This window comes from Lissotriton helveticus, chromosome 4_1 (assembly GCF_964261635.1).
Source record: "Lissotriton helveticus chromosome 4_1, aLisHel1.1, whole genome shotgun sequence".
NCBI classification, from domain to species: domain Eukaryota; kingdom Metazoa; phylum Chordata; class Amphibia; order Caudata; family Salamandridae; genus Lissotriton; species Lissotriton helveticus.
In genome coordinates this window covers 1,276,399,709-1,276,419,549 of record NC_136063.1, presented here as the reverse complement: position 1 = coordinate 1,276,419,549, position 19,841 = coordinate 1,276,399,709, and the positions used below count along the sequence as shown (strand labels likewise).

Genomic DNA, 19,841 nt, shown 5'->3' with positions numbered 1-19,841 from the left:
GACAAAAAGAATAGGATCCTAAACAACTTCTGAACCAGCTCGGTGGTCAATCATTTTGTGGAGGAACACAACCATGCCCAAGTAGATGAAATACCGTTCTCCCCTTCACTTGCCCCTCTCTTTGCAATGAGTGCTTTGGTAGATCTTTGGAAACCAGGCAAGAAGATCAAAAATGTAGGCATTGGTTGATTTGTCCATGTAAATCCATACTCCAACATAGGAAGCCAAGATAGATAAAGATCAAGAGATCCTTCTTCTGGCTTTGTCTGAAAACATGGACTCATCTTCAGGGTGTCAGTGGCATTTGATCGATGGCATAAGGGCCCTTTGGTTTATGTGGAATGATCTAAACCCTTTAGGAGATCAGATAATTTGTTTGTGTCCTTTGGGGCTTCTAACAAGGGGGGAAGTGCATCTTTATTGTCCATCAGTCGCTGGATTAAACAAGTGATTTCTTTGGTGTACTTGTTATAGGGAACGGTGAGCATGTGCTAAGGACGGCCAGGGGCCGTCCGAATCCCGCCCACTTATTAATTCTGCCACACAGCGGGAGAATTTGCGCAGTGCCAAAGGTTAAGCAGAGCAGAGTGATGTGTCAATTGCTGACATTTGTCTTACAGCTACCTGGGCTACTCCTAATACTTTTGTGAAACATTATGGTTGCAGCATGTGTTGCATGGAAATACTAACTTTGGATTGGGGGTACTGAATTTGGTTTTATCATCACCCTGTTGTGTTGTTCTTTAATAAATCCCTATTGAGTGTTGCTATGTATGGTGATTTTCCTGTGGTTTGTTTTCTGTGTCTGTTTTAATATGAAGGCCTTGTTGGAGATGCTTTGGTATGCCTCATTTAGTGAGGAAAAGGGGTACTTGGAGGTAATGTCTCACTACTTACCAGTAATTTTAACTACTGTGCCTCGTTATCCTCATCCCATTCAATTAGCCCGTCCTTTTCTCTCGGACTGTCGGCCTTCATACTAGCAAGGCTTGGTAGTACAGGAGGAAGGCTTGATAACTCTAGCCTTCATTGGCGTCCTCCTAAGGGGGAGGGGATGTACTTAGTGAATGCTTCTTGTTCTTTTTTTCTGACTGGCTAAGTGAATGCATCTCATTTAGTGATGAATAGGACGAGTACAACAGAATCAGGAGTATTTACTGGTAAGTAATCAGACAATCCGCAACAGTGACATCTTTTAAACTTATATGGTCATGGCCACAAATCTGCCTCTACTGGAGCATTGCTGCACTTTTTCATCACAGCAGCATTCCAACACATGGTGATAAAAGAAAGTAACGATCAAACACTTTTTGGATGCTCAAATCCATCTCAAACACAGATTTCCCCATTGCAACCCTCACATGGTACCAAATAGCTGAGTCCAGTGCCCAAGACTAGCTATTACACACATACGCCTGACTAAGGTATGTGTGTGCATATTTATCAGGGTCTGAACAGGTGCGCAGTTGGGTTGGCCAATAAAACCCTTCAGGAATAGGAGAGCTTTCTACAGGAGTGCACCAGAAGACAGCAAGTTTCACTTGAACCAAAAAAGAAAAAAACACTGAAATATTTTCTCTTTTAGTATTAAAATCTCCGAAGCCCAGAAAGTCACCAACAATGCTAATAGAGTACTGGGTGACAAGTTGATAAAGGCAGCTATCATTCAAGAAGGCACACTCTCTCCCGTAAGCCGAAAAAATAATTAAAGACCCCATTGAGGTTGGGTAGAGGGGGAAGCTCAAGGCAGAAGAAAACTGTGCTGGAGTGGGTTTGTACCCTGGATCTGCTCTGACAAGAGCAATAGAGATCACAGATTTAACTGAGCTGTCCCGCTCTAACTGCACCGTCATGATGTGCTTCAACTTACCTCAGGCTCAAATCACAGGCCTAGTAAACACCTCAGTCTGCGGTATCAATGCATTCCACTCCACAACTAATAATTACCACCAGAGGCTAAGCTATTACGACATTTTCCTTAAAGCCAACGGTGACAAATAAGCAGGGATATTTACGTTTTAAAGTCATCCAAATTCTTTCTCACAGGCAAATATTGTTGTGGTTTGAAAGGGAGAGATGGGAAGGTGCTGTGACTCGACTCAGCTGGCTCGTGATGCGAGAGTCTGGGCCAAGTACGTAGGACCACAGATGCTACTGGACCAGAGAAGAAATTAATCTCCGACAATGAGACCACAAGGGCAGGTCTTGAGGAACACAACTGCAGAGTTTCTGATTTAGATGGATAGAGAAGTTAAACATATACCCAAAGGTTTCAAGAGGAGCGCACTTTTTTTTTAAGGTAGCTGAGGTAAATCATCTCTTCTGTCCCCTAGAACATCTGCACATTTTAAATGGAAACTTAGAAACAGAACACAGTTGTGACCATCGCCTGCGCCACATTCACTAATCCAGACTTTTCTCTAAGACTTGTTGGCTGTATAGCGGTCCAAGATTACCCCGTCATGCCCACGAAATTAAATTCAAGAGAAGAAGGCAAAACCCATAGATTCCATTTGTGTACATCTAAGCCAACAATGTGCCACCAAGTCAAGTTCATTAGAGAGGGTGACGTTCATGTCCTGAATATTCACAATAAAAATATACTGTCAAGGGACTCCACAAATGTCTACAAAGGTAGCACAACAAAGACAAATAGACCCATTGTACTTTCGTGGCAATATTTGCTATCAACTAAAATACCCCAACCTCTTTACTGGGTACTACACCAATCAAGGCACAAATAAGTGAGTTTTTTAACATGAACTCAGTGTCAAAGAATTAGTGAGGAATAATGCATTTCGAAGACCCTCTTGATGGTCTAGTCAGCTGAAAAAGTCCTACATCAAGTCTGACTGATCCCTAACTGACTGATCCCCGCAAGCCACAACTTGCAACTTAAGCTTGTATGCATTGTTCACAAAATCATCTATGCTGACAAGTCTAACATCTGGCAGATAAATGAATGATCTCTGGTGGTGCCTGACATCTCCTCACTCTGATTCTCTAACACTAGAATTACTGGCATTCAAAGCACACATACCATAAGCCAAAGCTTCTCTGAATGTGCTCACGAGGTTTGGCATTCACCCCCTCCAGCCAATTGCACTCCCTCTTCTCTGCCCCCACTGTTAAAGAGAAATTAAAACACTTCTCAACGCAGCCTTGTTCTGCACGGTATAGAGACCCCTCATCTTCTGGATGATGCCGCCCTGTAAATACACTCTATTACACCCACAGCCCCAGTTTCTTTTGAACCTCGCCTATGCCTGAAACTGCCTTGGTTATGAACTATCGCTTGGTTAGCTCCAGGTATTTTATGATGACATGAAACCTGCTGCACCAGGGGATTGTTACCTTCATCTCATGCAACCAGATTACAACAACCACACACTATTTGAGGGTCCCCAACCACAGCTTGACTCCTGCTTCCAATTCATATCCATTTCGGAATATACAGTTCCAGTTTACTGATTTAAATGTGCTGTTTTGTATTGCTACTGATCTTAGCTATGTAAAGCCCAACTCTTGGGACTTTTATGAACCATAAAAAAATAATAATAATAATACATGATAATAGCCGCTCTACTACCAAAATGTAATCAGAGTTGACTGGTTCAAAGCCTGATTTCAGATTTTTGAAGAGGGAAAAATGTTTGAAATAGATTTGAGCATCCAAAAAGTGATAGAGAGTTCATTTTTTTATAAGCACATGTAAGTGGCGTAACACAGGCCCCTGCAGCCCTCGAGGTGCGAAGGGGCTCCAAAGTTGCAGGGGGCCCCCTCAGCACAGTATTCTGGCCTGACAGCTTCGGATTAAATCCGGAGCCGGGGCACAACCTAGTACCTTGCAGGGGGGGCCTTCAAGTTTTTTTTACCCCACTGGCACGTGTTGGAGTGCAGCTGTGGGGAAAAAGTGCCACAGTGGCATGCTCCAGTAAAGGGAGTTTAGTGGCCTGTACCACATACGTTTAAAAGACCATCACTGTTGAGGATGGTCTCATCACTAACCATTGAATTTCATTACTCCTGGATCTATTGTCCTCGTCCCATTCATCACTAAACGAGGAGTATTCACCTCACCAGTAAAAAAAAAAAATAGAACAAGAAGCATTCACTAACTACACCCCCTCCTTTTAGGAGGAAGTCAATCAAGGCAAAACATTCCCAGCTTTCCTCCTGTACTACCAAGCCTTGCTGCTGCTATGAAGGGAAAAACATAACAGCAAATGACAGTTGTGGTCTGTGATACCAACTTATTCAAGTGAGGACTAGGTGGGTATAAAGTAGAATGCAGCACCTCTTTAGGTCTGACCTTCAAGACTCTTGTAAGACTATTGTTTTTCCCCCAAAAACATAATGCACATACAGGGACTTTTGGCCAGTGGGCTTCATCTATTGGTCAGTTAAATTGTCATTCACATTTTGCATCCACCAATCACAGCTTACAGCACAGGGAAATGTGTCAGCCCATTAGCTCTCTTCATTTTGAGTGAATGCACAAAGCCTATGCACAATATTCACATCTTCTTAAAAATTGTTCATTTTTCTTCAGAGGCACAGCTGGTTCAAAATGCACTTTTATTTTAATTTTTTTTTTAATCTTTAAAATCCCACTGTTTATTTTGCCTGTGCTTTGTTTGGATGCTCAGTCAGGCAGCAAAATATTTTCCATCTCCTTTTCAAAGTTGCGGTTATAAAATGTGTGAGTAACATTGTAGCTGCCTTGAAATGGAGGGCTAGGCTAGGTCTTTGTTCTTGTCTTCATCACAACTAATAATAACAATAAAATGCATCACATAACGAATAGACTCGGCTTTGTAAAAACATCACTAGTATATGGGCCACATCAGTGAATATTTTTTTAATTTCACATTTTTACTGCAAATATATGGCAGCCAAATTTATGTGCAGCATTTTTTTCTTGTTAATTTTTGAGTATATGCTTCCCACAAAAACAATTTAAAAGAACTAACCAGTGCGCCAACTGTCTATGGCCAAACCTTTGGGCTTTGCCAGTTCTGGTTTCATCAGCATGGACGCCACTTATACAGGATGCTTGTAAACAAAACATGTTATCCGCTTTGCTGCGAGCGGGAAACTGCTGCTAAATGGATGACCTGTCCAAGCGTCAGACATGCCACATGTGGCAAAGCGAATGAAACCTAGGTCAGAAGCTGCCGCGTAATGGAACTACTCACAGTTTGCAGGCTCTATACTAGCAGACTGCATGGCTGCGGCTCTCAGGATGGATTGCTTTTGCTCAGCATCCCTCACGCCAAGCTCCACGTCCCATAACCTGGTAATGCTATTTTCACTCAGCTATGAAAGGATTTAAAGCAACTTAAAGCCATTTCCTCCCCCAAAAGTGGTATTTTGTAATGGGAAGAAAAGCTGACGCAGCAATGTCCTCGCAACGGAGGAATGACTGCCTTGGCCACAATTACCTGTAGGCTGCTGAAGGGAGCCTTCCTACTCGACTATGTAATTTTAGTGAGACAAACATGCTACCTCAGCAAAATGGCTGCTGCCTTTTCATAGAAAGCAGAGGATGTAGCTTGTGTGTCAGTACTTTCAACAGGCAGTCCCCAAACACCAGTCCTTTGCCCTGGGCTTAGGCCAAAACTGTGCTGGGGCCTGTCTTAAAGCTCGACATGAAAGAGAAACTGGAGCAGAGACAAGCACATTTTATCCATTATAAACCCCTTACTCTTTTTTTAGGACATTTTTCAACATGGGAAAACTGGTTCTTAGCTAAGCATGATGTGTATGTAACTGAGTGATGAAGGGCTATCTGGTACCGCTCTCCCTCTGTAAATCGGAAACAGGCTGTGGTGGCTTTCTTTGGAGGCTGAATGCTACAGCACTAGCAATAGTCCCTGTAGGTGGTGGTGTGAAGGCGCTTTCATAGGCATCACTAGCTTACTACTCTGAGAGGTAGTCACTGGAGAGTTTCTTGTTCTTGTCCACAAGGCATTTAACCTTTTTGCAGGATTTCATTTAGAATGGAGACAAATGCTGAAGGCCTCCGTTGACACATCCCCACTTGGAAAAGACCAATTTTAGCTATTTGACATAAGCAAAGGCTGGAAGAGCTTGAGATCCTGAATCTATTGAATGACAGTTGCCCCAATATTCCCAACTCTCAAAGAACGCAGCAATCATAAAGTACTACACATGATATCTGGCCCCTGGCCACCTATCCCCTCTGATCAATGATGGAGTCTGTGCAGGGCAAGTGCACCTTCATCAATATCTTCTGACAACTCCACTTAGAATGACAAACATTGGCAAAGCAAATAGGTCTCCCTTTTATACTGTGACCGCAGAGCTGTTGGCTCAGCCAATGTTTGTCTGTAGTGTACTTTTTTTTAGCAAGAAAAAACATTTTCAAAATACTGGAGCAAATGTAAACATGTTATGGTTTCACAAAATTCTACGTTGAATTCAATGGCTTCAATCTTTAAAAAACGCATTGTTTATTTTTCAAATATTTTTAATTTAGGAAACGGAACAGAGTTAAAAAAGAAAAAAGGACGTGTCAGAATGTAAAGGGACATGCTTATCGGGGCCTAATTTACTTTCCACAGAATTTAGAGATTAGGGGCCAGATGTATAAAGCCTTTTTACAGTGAGAAAACAGCCCGATTAGTCGTTTGCTGATGTACAAAGTAAAGAATGCGATTTGGTAACTTTCTTTAAGGAAAACGGGCTGCATTTAAAAAAAATTGCTTTATTAAAAAGCAATCACAGACATGGTAGTCTGCTTACCACTGCATCTCTGTGATGGCTGCGAATCCTAGTGGGTCACGAACTGTGACCTTCCTCATTAATATGCATGACCAACAAGGAATCATTAGTGAAACTCAAGAGTTTTATGCATTAGGAATACAGATTTCCTAATTGCGAGTCAGAGACCATAGCATTTAGGAAATCTGTATTCCTAATGTTTGTACATCTGGCCTTTGGTACCCTGCAGTAGTCCAGGGAGCAGCTTTATGGGCCTCCTGTAGAATTGTAATGCTAAATTCACCCACTGCCTGAGTGGGTGAAGCAGATTACACCTCCACCAGCACCATAGAAGACATTGTGTGTCTAAACTTGTGCTTTCATGCAATACAAGAAATGCATGACATAAAAAATAAATTTAAAAAAACTAAAGTCTGCTTAAAGTCATACTCCAGTAAGCATATCCCTGATGCTCTGCTGGGGATTGTGGGACCAACACAGCGTGAGGCAGGTGTTTGAGAGGAGAAGCAGTGGACAAGGTAGAGAGCATGAAAACGCATGCACCTCCATGGAGTGCTCAATATGAAACAAAACAGTAGTTCCCTGAAAGTGAGCTGTGTAAAGGTACTAGCCAGCCAATCAAAAGGATCTTAAAGAGGCTATGCTTCAAGGGAGGAACAAACACAAGACGAAGGCAATAAATCTAATGAGACACAAGTAAAGCCAAACAACAGTAAGCAATGGGTAAGCACACTGCAAGTTCACAATAGGTCTTTCACAACCGGACAGCTTGTGCTGCTAGTAGGAGAAAACTAACATATCTCCACATGGCTAAGGGATGTTATGGGACGCTATCCCCATTGTCACTTAAATCCTTCTTTTAGGTGTTCCAATTCCCAAAATATATTTACCCTAGGTGCTTCACTGAAAACGCTATTGCACCAGAGGCAAGTAGGCTAGGCCTAGCTTATCGACGATACAAGTCATCTACCTCCCTGGGGACACAAGAGCAAGGGTCAGGATGCAGTACACTAGAACAATGACTTACGATTGTAAGTCAAATTATTTCCTACTAATTAAACTCTCTAGTGTGACAACAGCAACTCTGCAAGTGAGACGAGACTCGAGCAATTGTTCTTCTGTCCATGCAGGCACCCAGAGATACTCGTCCGCCCAATTAATCCAACTACTTTAAGATGCAGCCAGGGCTGAACCCCCACACACTGCTGTTACATGCCAATCTTGATCATTCTATCATCACCATCTTCATCTTCATCATCAATATGCACCCCTTCATAAAAATATCGTATTTTTCTTTAATCCATTCCTACATTAGAACAGCAGGTGTTGATTTATTTCTTGGGTCAAAAATTAATCTACAATTACTTGGGGCGCAGGTGTTTAAAAATTTTATTTATCTAGTCAGCTTTGCAATGAAAAGTATATATGCTGCTAATCTCTTGGTTGTGACTAACATCGAAAATAAAAATAGTAACGTACCATTGTACACAACCTCCTTCTCCTTTCCTATACACACTCTTTTTTTCCCATCTTTTCGCACACCTTTACTCCTATAGTAGGACAGTACTAAGGGGGTCATCCGATCATATAAACCATATTGAGTACCTCAAGCAGGTACGACCACGTGGGGGTGTCACCCCGTGAAGTCAAAGCGATGTTTAAATGTATGTGAAAAATTCTTAATAAAAGGCTTTGAAATAAAAAAAAACACCAATTTTTTAGCTTCTGACCCTGAACAAAACGTCAAAATACTGTCGAAATCTATAAGTAAATATTTAGTCATAACTGTAGGCAAAACACCAACGTCTCTCAAAGGTGGTCACAATAATAGCCATATTTTACTTTACTTGTGTATGTGAGTGTGTGGTGTGCATGCTGCATTGTTGCCCTGCATCAGCGTAATAGTGAACATGCATTGAAAACATTGCAGCACGTAGAAACTAAGTACAGACCTATTTCCGCGCTATGTGCAGCACAAAAAAGGGACGATTAATTCAATACTGTGAAGTAAAAAGGATTTGATTCACATCAACATTCTCACTTCTGGCAGGAGGAGAGATTGGTTTGGAGGGTGCCAAGATGACCAGGGTGCTGCAATTCAAGAGCAAGATCTTTGTACTTTCGCCCTAAGAAGTGATCTCGCACACATGGATTAATTGTTGTATTTAGTGTTTTTATAAAGTGTTCAACATGCCTGGCGTGGAGCAGTGTGTGTCTTTTGTTGGTATTCCTGCTCTCTCAGCCAGATCGGCAGAAGAACCTATAAATGCTGATCTGTTCCCTCTTCCCAAGCTGCCATGGATGAGTGATGGTGGCAAACACATGCCCAGGTCAGTGGGTGCATTCCTTTGCAAGAGCAAGAAAAGACCACAGGCCTTGCAGTTCCTTGTTCAACAGACCAGGGATTGTTTTCCAGGCACCCACAGCCCATAACCATGTGTTCCAGGAACCTTTCCCCCACCACATCTTGTCTCCAATTCTCAAAGGGATGTTGGGTCGATTTGTTGCTGGCAACAGCCCTGCCATTCTTACTGTAGATACAACTGCAACCAGCGAGTTACGCGGTGCAACAGCGGTGGATGGACGTTGGATAATTTCCCACGCCTACCACTCAACAAGTAATTCCTTTATTAAAAGTGTTATGGCCTAAAGTTCTTCTTAGCGCTCACCACCTGTTCTGTCATGTGTTAGGATTGGAGAATTCCAAGGCTGCCTAGTCTTCATTTAATTCCTTTCAAAGGATAACCTATCCTTCCTGTTTCTTTATCTCACGCCTGCAGGATCTTTCTCATCTTTGTTGTATCCCATTACTTCTGATTTTCTATCTTTCGCTTCCTCCTTCTCCCTTTTCTGAATTTCTATGTTTTGCATTAGGTCGAAGACATGATGAAAAATAAGTTTGGTTCCCCAAAAATGAACGCCAGTGTCTACCACCTGCAGCCACTAGCACAAATTAAGTACTGGAGTCTACATCTGCTTTTACCGATTAGGCCCCGTCTGTCACATTTGCAGCTGCCAAATGGCGCCTTGCTATTTACGACACCTAGAGGTAGTTCTTATTTTTAGCTAAGACCCTTTGGAGTACTTAAACTTCTATGCCCGTTCTTAGCCATCGGGGCATGCAGTTTTGCTTTTCCACTCTGAGAGCTAATGGCTGAAAAGCAGTGCTTAATATGAGCCAGTGGTTTCCGGTGCTCGGCGCTGGCACTTAATTGCTGAAACCTGCACTTATGACAGCTGCTACATGGTGTCGCTGTTTGACTAATTTAAAGATGAGCAGAAAAACAGTTGTTTGTTAATTCAATATACCTTAAAAACTACTAATACATGCCACCCAAGCCATTCTTAAAGCTTTGGCGGCCTCGAACAGTCTGAACTGTCACACGTAGAAGTGTGATGGTTAGTAGTTGTGCAAGTACAGTGGCAATGAGTGGTGCAAACTGTGTGGCCTCCTAACAAATTAAACACTGTTGAAAAGCCTGGGTGGCTGAAGGTGACATGTGGGAGGGGCATCTAAAGGCATTACCAGAGCAGCTACTGCCTGGTAATTTCTTCCCCAGGTCAACATTTGTGCTCCAGTCCTCAAGAAGGTAGCCTAATGGCCTGTTGCAATGCCATTCCTTTAGCCAAAAATTTGAAGGAAAAAAGAAATTCAGGAAATCTGAGTATCAATGGCACTGCCAACACTATCACATAGAAAACTGGTACAATTGTTAACTGTTTTGACCACACAACAATTTGATGAGGACAGGGAACATCATCGCCCACTGAAATAAGAAAAGACAAGAGGCCCCGATTCAGCAATGCTATTTCTTTTAAGTGATTAGCAGGAGTCTGTGACAAATCAGTTCAATCTGTTCCTGGCAACTGCGTGGATGGCTTTGAGAGATGATGTTCAGAAATTCCAGAGCATCCTGAGAACTTGTAATGTGTAGGACACTACTCACTTCTATCGCTGAGAGTAGAGCACAGAACCTGGCCTTTCAAGTGCCATGGGGCTAAACGACAAAGCGGATGGATGAAATTGAAATGAGCTAATCTGAGAGTGCTCCATCCATTAGAACTGAACACCAGCACAAAAGGCACCAACTTTCCATTACACTGGCATTCTTACTTTTTCCCCATTTCCTTCCTACAGTCAGGTTGACATATTGCCCCTTAGGTCCTCTCAGCTGCAGGTCATAGATTACAGTCTTATGTATGCAAGTTGTAACTATACGCACTTTATCTTTCTTTATTTTGAGGTGCATCTGTAATGCTACTGACTGTTTTGCTGTTAATCTGTCGCCTAACAGCACGTTTATGCCTTCCATCAATCACTAACTTTGGAAATGTTACCCACCCAATATGCCCACCTTCCTACGTACCGTTATTGCCCTTTTGCACAATATTTCTGCTGAGAATGTTATGAGTAGATGCTTTTTAGGTAACAAAGTCAGGTGCGGTTTTTTCTTGTAAAGTGAGTCTGGTCCGCTTGCCTACCTAACACGATCCCACCATCTCAAACTGTACTAGACTCGGATAACAAGGATTAAGTTTACTCCTGTATGGGAGAACAGTTTTTTTCCTCTTGAAGTGAAATTATGCCTAACCTAACTGATGCTTTGTTAAACTAAATGGCTGTACAAAAAAAAAAATTCTTGCTAGAACTAAGGTAAACTGACCTCTATGGGAACATTATGAATTACTTTAACTTTTTTAAATCTTATTTGTCCATCTACGGTTTTACTGGCTGACGACCTGCCCTCTACCATTAGTCTACAAGACTAACATGACCATGTCAAGGTAAATTACCTTGCAGATCCTAATCAGCCAAATCTATTGACTTTTGTCCCTACATGATCAATAATTTGGATATAATATTAAAAAACGCCTCTACCACGCCTTAGACACATGGCCTAGGAGTATAGAGCCATTTGCCAGAGGCCTGACCACATGGTAGCTGTGAGAATATTTAGTTTGCATATTATCAGCCTATTCATGTCAGTCATATGAAACCAATCCATCAACAGCCTTGAAAAAGCTTTGGCCCATATAACCTAGAAGTGGCAAACAGGTCTTGGCTGTGCTCCTAAATCTGCAAACTCTGTAAATTCCATGAACAATACAAAAGCTGAAAAACAAGGTTCCAATTTTCTGAATAATGTGTACAAGACCAAAGTGGAAAAAACATATGAAGGAAGAAAACCAGATGTCTTTTTTTAAAGACAATATTTTACATGTTGAAACATTGTTAATAATTATATCTGAATGTCTTGTAAAATGCGATAACATATGGCCATTATCTAAACTGCAAACGTAAAGATCGTTCCTTGTCCACACTTGTCCTTGTCTTCTATGTAGCCTGACACTTTCCGAGGATTAGTGGCTTACCCGCGCTCAGGGGGGGGTGTAACAACAAACGGACTTGATCTCCCTTATCACCAGGTACTGGAGTGGAGAAGGAGCAGAAGAAAACTGTACTTTTCCACTCCTTGTGTCCCCAAATCCCTCAGCAGAACACAGGAGCTTTGCCGTGAGGCTAATGGTCGGACATGCAACATGTGACATCATGCGGTCTCAAAAGGTGTCCGTTGTCACTTTCTCCACGCATGGCAATTTGCTGAATCAATGGGCAGCAGACGCACGAAAGTTCTCGAAAAGAATCTGTAACTTTGTCTTTCCTGGGAGGAAAGCTGAAAGTGCGTCACAGCTCCTGCCCAGGACTTCCTGCTGAGGACTCCTCCGGCCTCTGCCCCACGAGCCCTCCTGTGGGAAGGCCCTTTCGGAGAGCAATGGCCCCGCGGAGTGCGCCAAGAGCGGTCCAAAGGGCTCGTTCCATTCGCACTTTTCAGCGGATGCGCATCGGGTGAAGCGCTCAGCACTTTCCCGTGCTGAGAGGCGCATTCCTGAGCTCCGCTCCTCTGCTCGGGTAATTAATGCAGTGCAGCCGGCCCATAAAAGAGCAAATAAATGCCAGGACCAAGCCTGCTTTTTATGTGGTTCCACTGCAAACTATTCATGCTGCCTGACTGCACTTTAAAAAGACAAGACAACAGCAAAATAACAAAGATGCAAAAGTAATCACTGAAAGCAGCTTTGACTCCATCCCTAACTTCAGGGAGATTAAAATGTAAACACAACAACAAGATTAACCCGTCTGTAATTGAAATCAAACGTGAAAGAAATGCTCCCTGGTGGTTTTCCTCGTCAAATAAGTAGCAACATTTTAATGGAACACTACGTCAGTAGGCAGCAAACCCGGACGACTCCGAAAATGTTTTAGTTGCAGTCCCCATTCTCAAAAATAGAAGCTACAGCAAGGCTAAAACACTAAAGAAATGTCTGTGCCGCACTGCACTGCAAAAACATCCCACTTGAGTTCACCGTTGCCCCCGACCACAGAATTTAAGAGTGCCACTGTGTAACCCATGCACTTGATACAAACTCCTGCTTTGTATCCATAAGGAGATAACACGTTAAAAAGACGACCAACACTCATTTGGTAGCAAAGGTCGCAGTTTATGCAACAGTTTAACCCTTGCTGTCTACTAGCAGGCGACCTGTCAAAGTTTATTCATGGCGATGATCATGATGAGGTAATATTCTTTTAAGGCCTTATTGGGTGTGGGAACCAGACCCAATCATAGGTAAACTCAACTTGCTTATTTATGCATGTATGTCATGAGATTGTAGGGTGAGCAGAATTTTAAAGCCAAAAACCGGGACATTTCACGAAAATAGAAGAAGGCCTACCGTTTTATTTCAAGCAAGCGCACAGAATGACAGCGCTCCTCAGCAGAGAATTGCAGAACAGGCATTTAGAACATAAATACAATGCAATTTTTAAACCCAGAAGCTTGCCTGTTAATCAGATTGCTTTCTTGAAAGAACTGCTAACTATCCCTGCTCTGTAAAACATAAAAAAGCACCTCCCACAGCTTTCTGTCGCTCTCTCTAAAAATCGGGACAGGAGCTACATTTCCTGAAATTTGCCCGGACAGCAGGTGAAAAACAAGGACCGTCCGGGTAAATCCGGGACGCCCAGTCACCCTATGTGACTGGCCATTGGGCAAGCTTGGGTTGCGAGTGTCGCGTCTTGCATCAAGATCACCTTCCCTGTGTGACCATTGGCTCCTTTATTTGGCACACTGTGAATAATTGGTTGGCCCTTCAAGAGCATCATTCAAACTTTGCACCAACATTTGTTCGGTGCTTCGCATCCTTGAGGAAAGGAAAGGTGGGAGCAAGGAAGGAGAGGGTGAAGTGCAATCCGTTTTCTTATTCTGCCACCCCATTTTGTGTGCGCCAACCCTCTGTGACCTCGGCCAGGTAAACCTTAGCCCACTGAGGCCGGTTTTGCGGGCAGGTCTCCACCAGTGCCAGAATTCCCATGCACGGCAGGACTTCATCACATAAAGCTGTATTTGACTAAAGGTTTGTTAACTATCAAGCAAGAAGGGCATGCTAATTTCTGCTAAAACTATATTTCTTTTCTGTTGATCAGCTGCAATGACCTCTCTGAGCAGGTGTACCACCAGATGGTAGGTGTCTTGCATATGAGGAACTATCTGGGTGTGAGGGACGTCAAAAACTGCCAAAAGTAGATCAGTGAGTCTCGCGTCTTTTTTAGAGTTCATCACATAAGACGTGATGAAGGATTCTAAGAAACATATTGACAACTAGCTGAGCCAGCAACGGTTAATTACAATCAATGAGCACCAGTTTATAAATAATAAGTTTTAAAAGGAACCATCTTACTTTACTAGAGAAGTTAAACAGAACTGTGGATCTAGGAAAGGAGTTGGATATTTTAAATTGGATTGAGCAAAGTTCCAGCGCAAATATACTTCAAAAAGTAATCAAATGGGATCTGAAGTAGAAAGGTCTGGCACAGACTAAGAACAGTGAGCAGGCTTGAGTTTCAGCTCTACAATATTCAGAATAGGGTCAGATTCTTTAACATTCTCTGGTTAATGTGAAAGAGCACAGTTTCAACTCTTGCTGAAGAAACAGTAAATAGCAATCTAGTGTATACACACCAGGACATACTGACATGACAGCAGTGACCATCCTTGAACCGAGGGCAGGCCAGGTGAGCTTGGAGTGGTTATCAGCCTGAGAACTCACTAGGGTTACAACATTACACCGTGTGATACTTCACAGCAGGAAGAGCATCTGGAAGCGCTCACAGGTAACAAGATGAACGCAAAAGCGTGTTATGATGCTCCGGCCTTCCAACCAAGGTATTTATACTGCACTTAAAGGAGCTGGGAAAGAAATCCCTTGAGGAGATAATAGGTAGATATCAGACTCATATGACAAAAAAATTCATTACAAAAAAAAGAAAATCGCGCTGCCACCTAAAGGTGGCCACTGCATGTCTGCAATAAAAAATTTAAAAATATTAACTGGTAGTGGTGTTTTACAAGTGATGTTTTCCTATAAAAAAAAAAACGACCTCATTCAAATTTTGCCATCCATTTTACTAATATTTTTTGTGACGAGATAAAAAGAAATCATCAACTAGCCTAGCACTCAAATTCATGTAACTATGTCACAATATCACTTAAACATGATATAACAGCCATTTTAAAAAGGAGACAGTAAATAACTAATTAAAAGGGCACTCGAAGTGGAGGCACAGTAAATAGCCCTTGTTTACAGATAACATAAAACATACAATTAAATAGCCACACTTTGGAAGCTTTGTCATTGAAGCAAAAGGAACTGGTTTAAATGGATGTGGAATGCAAACAATGTGTACACACTTTTGTGCAGTCACTCAGAGTAAAGGGGGGCAATGAATAAAGTGGGCCGACCCCTTTCTACATGCTGTAAACTGTGATGGGTTGAAGCAAAACGTGAATGACAATTCAATGGACCACCTGAAGAAGCCTGCTGACCAAAAGCCCCGCTGTGGATGAATATCATGTATCATTTTTTTTTTTTTTAAAGCAGTCTGGCGGGAAAGCTAAAGCAAATTAAAAAAAACAGACCTGAAAAGGTCAATATTTCTACAACAAAAATGTTAGACTTTCACCAAAACACTGCCCTTCAGTGTTATGCTTCTGAGTTGACGACATTTAGGCTTGAGGAATTTATTTCCACGGTTTTAAAAATATACCACTTTCCAAAAGTACTATAGTGTCCGCACTCACCAGTGAACTCCTATCATCTCTGATGTCGATATCCTAGCCATATATTTGAAAACATGGGTCACGTTGTGTTTGCGTCAATAACATGGCTGTGTTATCACAAAACCTAGCACAGCTTGATTGGGGTAGACTTCTCTGCTCTATAGTAAATCCGATACAGTGCCTTCCTTGGTCCTTACTGATTCAGGCACCCCACTCTACCTGTAGAAATGTCAGCCTGGATCCATGAGGTCCTCTAAATGGCAAACACGGAGCTCAACATCCTGTGTCAGCTTTTAATTTTGACTTTGTTAGTCCCTCCCTCAGAACCAAAAGCTGAAACAAAATGACCCCAGGGAGGGCAGACAAGAATGGCACAAGTTCTCTTAAGAGATTTCCCAATTAAGAAAATGATAGCTCTGATACCAATCACGATTTCTAGTCAAGGTCAACTTTTCCAGAGAATCGTTAAAATTCACCAAAATTGATTTTTCATAGATTTCATATATATTCCATGGAAAAAAACATTCAAAAACACAGTCGGAAAAACTTCAGACAGAGCACTCACCTTGCCTTTCAGGGGAGAGCCATCCAAAACACGTGCTGGCATCACCGTTGGCCCCTGCAGTGTATCTTGTCCCTGTGGAGTCAGACCTCTAGGTACCTGGTAAATTCCATGGTTCTGCTGGGCAAGTGGAACCTGGTAAACTCCATCAAGGTAAGAAGGAAGGGAGCTTGGCACCTGGTACACCTGCTGCTGCTGAAACGCGGTAGGCGTTGGGCTTGCATTGGACACCTCATGAGTCGGCGATGTATCCACTGGTCCAATCAGAAGTTTCAGACGGTTGCCAGGAGCAATGCCCTGCCGACCGTGCAAGGAGCAGAGCCACCATCCTTCCAAACCTTCAGTATTTTGTTCAATCACAGTCAAAATGTCTCCTTTCCGGAAGGCCAGCTCCTCTGCGCTTTCGGGTACATTATCGTACAGGGCCCTGGCCATAAGATTCTAAACAAGACAAAAAGTTGTGAGTTAGAGACAAATTGACATTATTGTTTATATTTTGAGTTCATGTTTTTAAAGCGGGTGTAACGTTAATTCATTTTATTTCAGTGTTCTGGTGTTCATTTGGGACAAACTTTGACTTACTACGTCAAAGGCAGTATGGTAGATGAAATCATTCTGTTCTATCAGACAAGAAGCCCCCCCCCCCCCCCCTCGCCAAACAGTGAGGTCCCACAGCACCGGATTAGAAAGCAAGCATTCCTGGAAAGAATAAACTAAGCCTTCTCTACCTATGCCCTCAGGATCTGGACCAACACCCCCTCCAACATCAGAACAGCACCAACCTTCCCACAATTCAGGAAGAAACAGACCGCATGTCCTAAAGAAAAAACTTCAGATATGCAGATCTCTCTTTTTAAATTTATCTTTACTATTCTATTTTACTATTCTATTTACTGACCTATTCTTCTACTAATTCATAACAGATTACTACAACAATGTTAACATATGTAGTAGAAAGGAACATTATTTTGATTAATATTATAAAGATGTGTTGCCTTAGTTTTAACTTTGAATTAAAATATAGGCGTGAGAGTAATTCATGCAAAAAAATAAAAATCAGTTGTAAAATCATACACAAGTCAGAAGACAAACTTAAGCAATATAACTGACTGGTTCAATTGCAAGGCTATATACATTAAAGAGCTCACACATTTACCTCAAACTAAACAATAAAACATCTTCTACTCGTTACTATATTGTAAGGGGGCCAGGGACACTATAGTGTAGACCTATCATTAGAAAGATGCACTCGGCATGCACTGTTAGGGGGGAGGGGAAGTTACTTTACCTCAGCTGTTCCCATGCACATGGGTATGCTGACCTTTCACCCCTTTCACTAGCACTGCTCCTCCCTCTGTCCCCTCCCCCGCCCTGTGTATCCCGCTGTACAGTGTTCCCCGTTGCTGGCTAGCTATTAGAAATACCAAAACATACACATCGGGTCAAGCGATGTGTCAGTGATCTGGACTGTGGAGCCTTTTCCACTTCAATGGTAACCGACAGGCCACAAAATGTAATTTCAGTTGCCATGGAAACAGAAAGGTTATAGGTGCACAGAGAAACACAGAACAATTACCGTGTGCATTCCCAATGAGGTTTCATCTCAGACTGTGTGATTTTTTTCTCCCTAGCACACATACTCGTGCCAAAAATGCATAATGTTTATGTCAAGCTAATGCTGGATATTCTGTAAGTTAATAGAAGCATGGTAATGTTACAACGGGAATCACAGCTTAGCTAGCAGTTGGGAGATCATTAAAAACAGGCTCACCTATCTCACTGTCTGAAGAGTGCTGTGAATAATATGTGTCACAAATATTTTGCGGGTTCGTTGCAGAGGAATGAACACGTAGTGTGATACATTAATAGTAAACATGACCAGTCCCTCAACTGGACATTCTTTTTTGAGGATCAGAATGCCCCTTGCAATACTGTAGCATGACATAACCGTGCCTAATTGTGTAAAAGCATGTTGCTGTGCCGTTCAGTAGTTTCATCTTTACAAGTGCATAAGGCACACACATGAAGTAGTTGACGCCACTGTTGGTTTGTTTGAGGAGGTTCTTTGTTGCGATGTTTTGCATCGTACTTAAGTATGGCTAAATTGTACACCTTCCACCTCCACCCCCGAATAAGTACAATCAGCGATTTAAATGGGCAGGTACTGTCCGATAGTGAGTACCTGCACTTCTTTAACTTGAAAGGTAGAGTATCTGCACTTTAACTTGAAAGGTAGAGTGCCTGCACTTCTCAACACTGCTGAAAACACATTTAATGAGAGTACCAGCACATCTCAAAAGCAACAAGGTACTCTATATTGTGGGTACCTGCACTTCTATCATTGAATGTAAAACACCGAGTACAATCCAATCAGGTTTTCAGGCAGTGTAAAACGAACATGTATGAAGAACATTCACATGAATCAATTTCAGCCACGCTTATTTCCGAACTTCTGGGTGCGAAATCCAGACTGTGTTTTACTATTTGCTCGATCAACAAGACTAGTTCAACTCTTATGTAACATAATTCAACATGGGCATTTCTTAATTGTCAGTTGTTGGAATAAGATACAATTTAAAGTCAGCTCTCTAGTTCACCAGGCCATACACAGCAGCAGCCCACCTTACATCGGAGACCTGGCCAACATCCCTATTCGGGCAAGAAGCCCAAGAGGCAGAATCTCCCAGCAACTAGAAGTTCCAAAACTTAGATCTTCCACTCCCCAAAAGCAATCTATCTCACGAGAAGCCTCCTCTGGGTGCAAGCAACTCTCTTCCACCTGAACTGCGAACTCCACTCACTGCCTTCAGGAGATACACGTCTACAGACAACTGCTAAACTATTCAGGCTCCGGGGGGGGGGGGGGGGGGGGGGTTGGGGTTTAGACACGGAGCCATTCTTTTCTATGACGCTGCCCCGGTCTCTGCTTCTTTGTCTGTTAATCTCCTCTCCTTTTGAAGAGTATTCGTTGATCTTGAACTGTTCTCTGTAAGGCGCCCTAACAGCCACTATCACAGGCACAATATGTAAAACGTATAAAATTAAAAAATAAAAACAGAGGGGTCTGCTCGGCATCTGATAGCAATTGTGGGCGCCTCTCTGACCTATCCTCGGAGCAATCATCTCTCTGCAAGGCTTTAATTCGTCATTAATGATACCATATGGGGCTGCAGTATAATCAGTGACTCTAAGGCAGGCCAGTAAACAAACATCTACAAAGCAAATGATAGCAGGCAGCCTCTTGAAAGAGATCTCTTCCTTACAACAGTCTGCGGGAAAGGAACAAAGCGCCGAACTGGGTTGGCCTAGGAGTAGATACAACTTTTCATATCAAAGCAATTCGTGCGCGTCCTTTTATCTCAGTCCCCAGTGACCTTCTAACCACCTGGCATTATGCATGTTAATGGGTTTCT

The 19,841-nt window shown here is 42.4% G+C and overlaps 1 protein-coding gene across 1 annotated transcript in view; it reads right to left on the bottom strand.

The window, feature by feature from the left end:
* The window catches only part of NEDD9 (neural precursor cell expressed, developmentally down-regulated 9), a 72,455-nt gene that overhangs the window by 32,214 nt on the left and 20,400 nt on the right, over nt 1–19,841 (bottom strand). Inside the window, exon 2 of the mRNA XM_078687843.1 lies at nt 16,432–16,869. Coding sequence (XP_078543969.1) covers nt 16,432–16,869 — 438 coding nt within the window. The remainder of the gene's footprint in view (nt 1–16,431; nt 16,870–19,841) is intronic.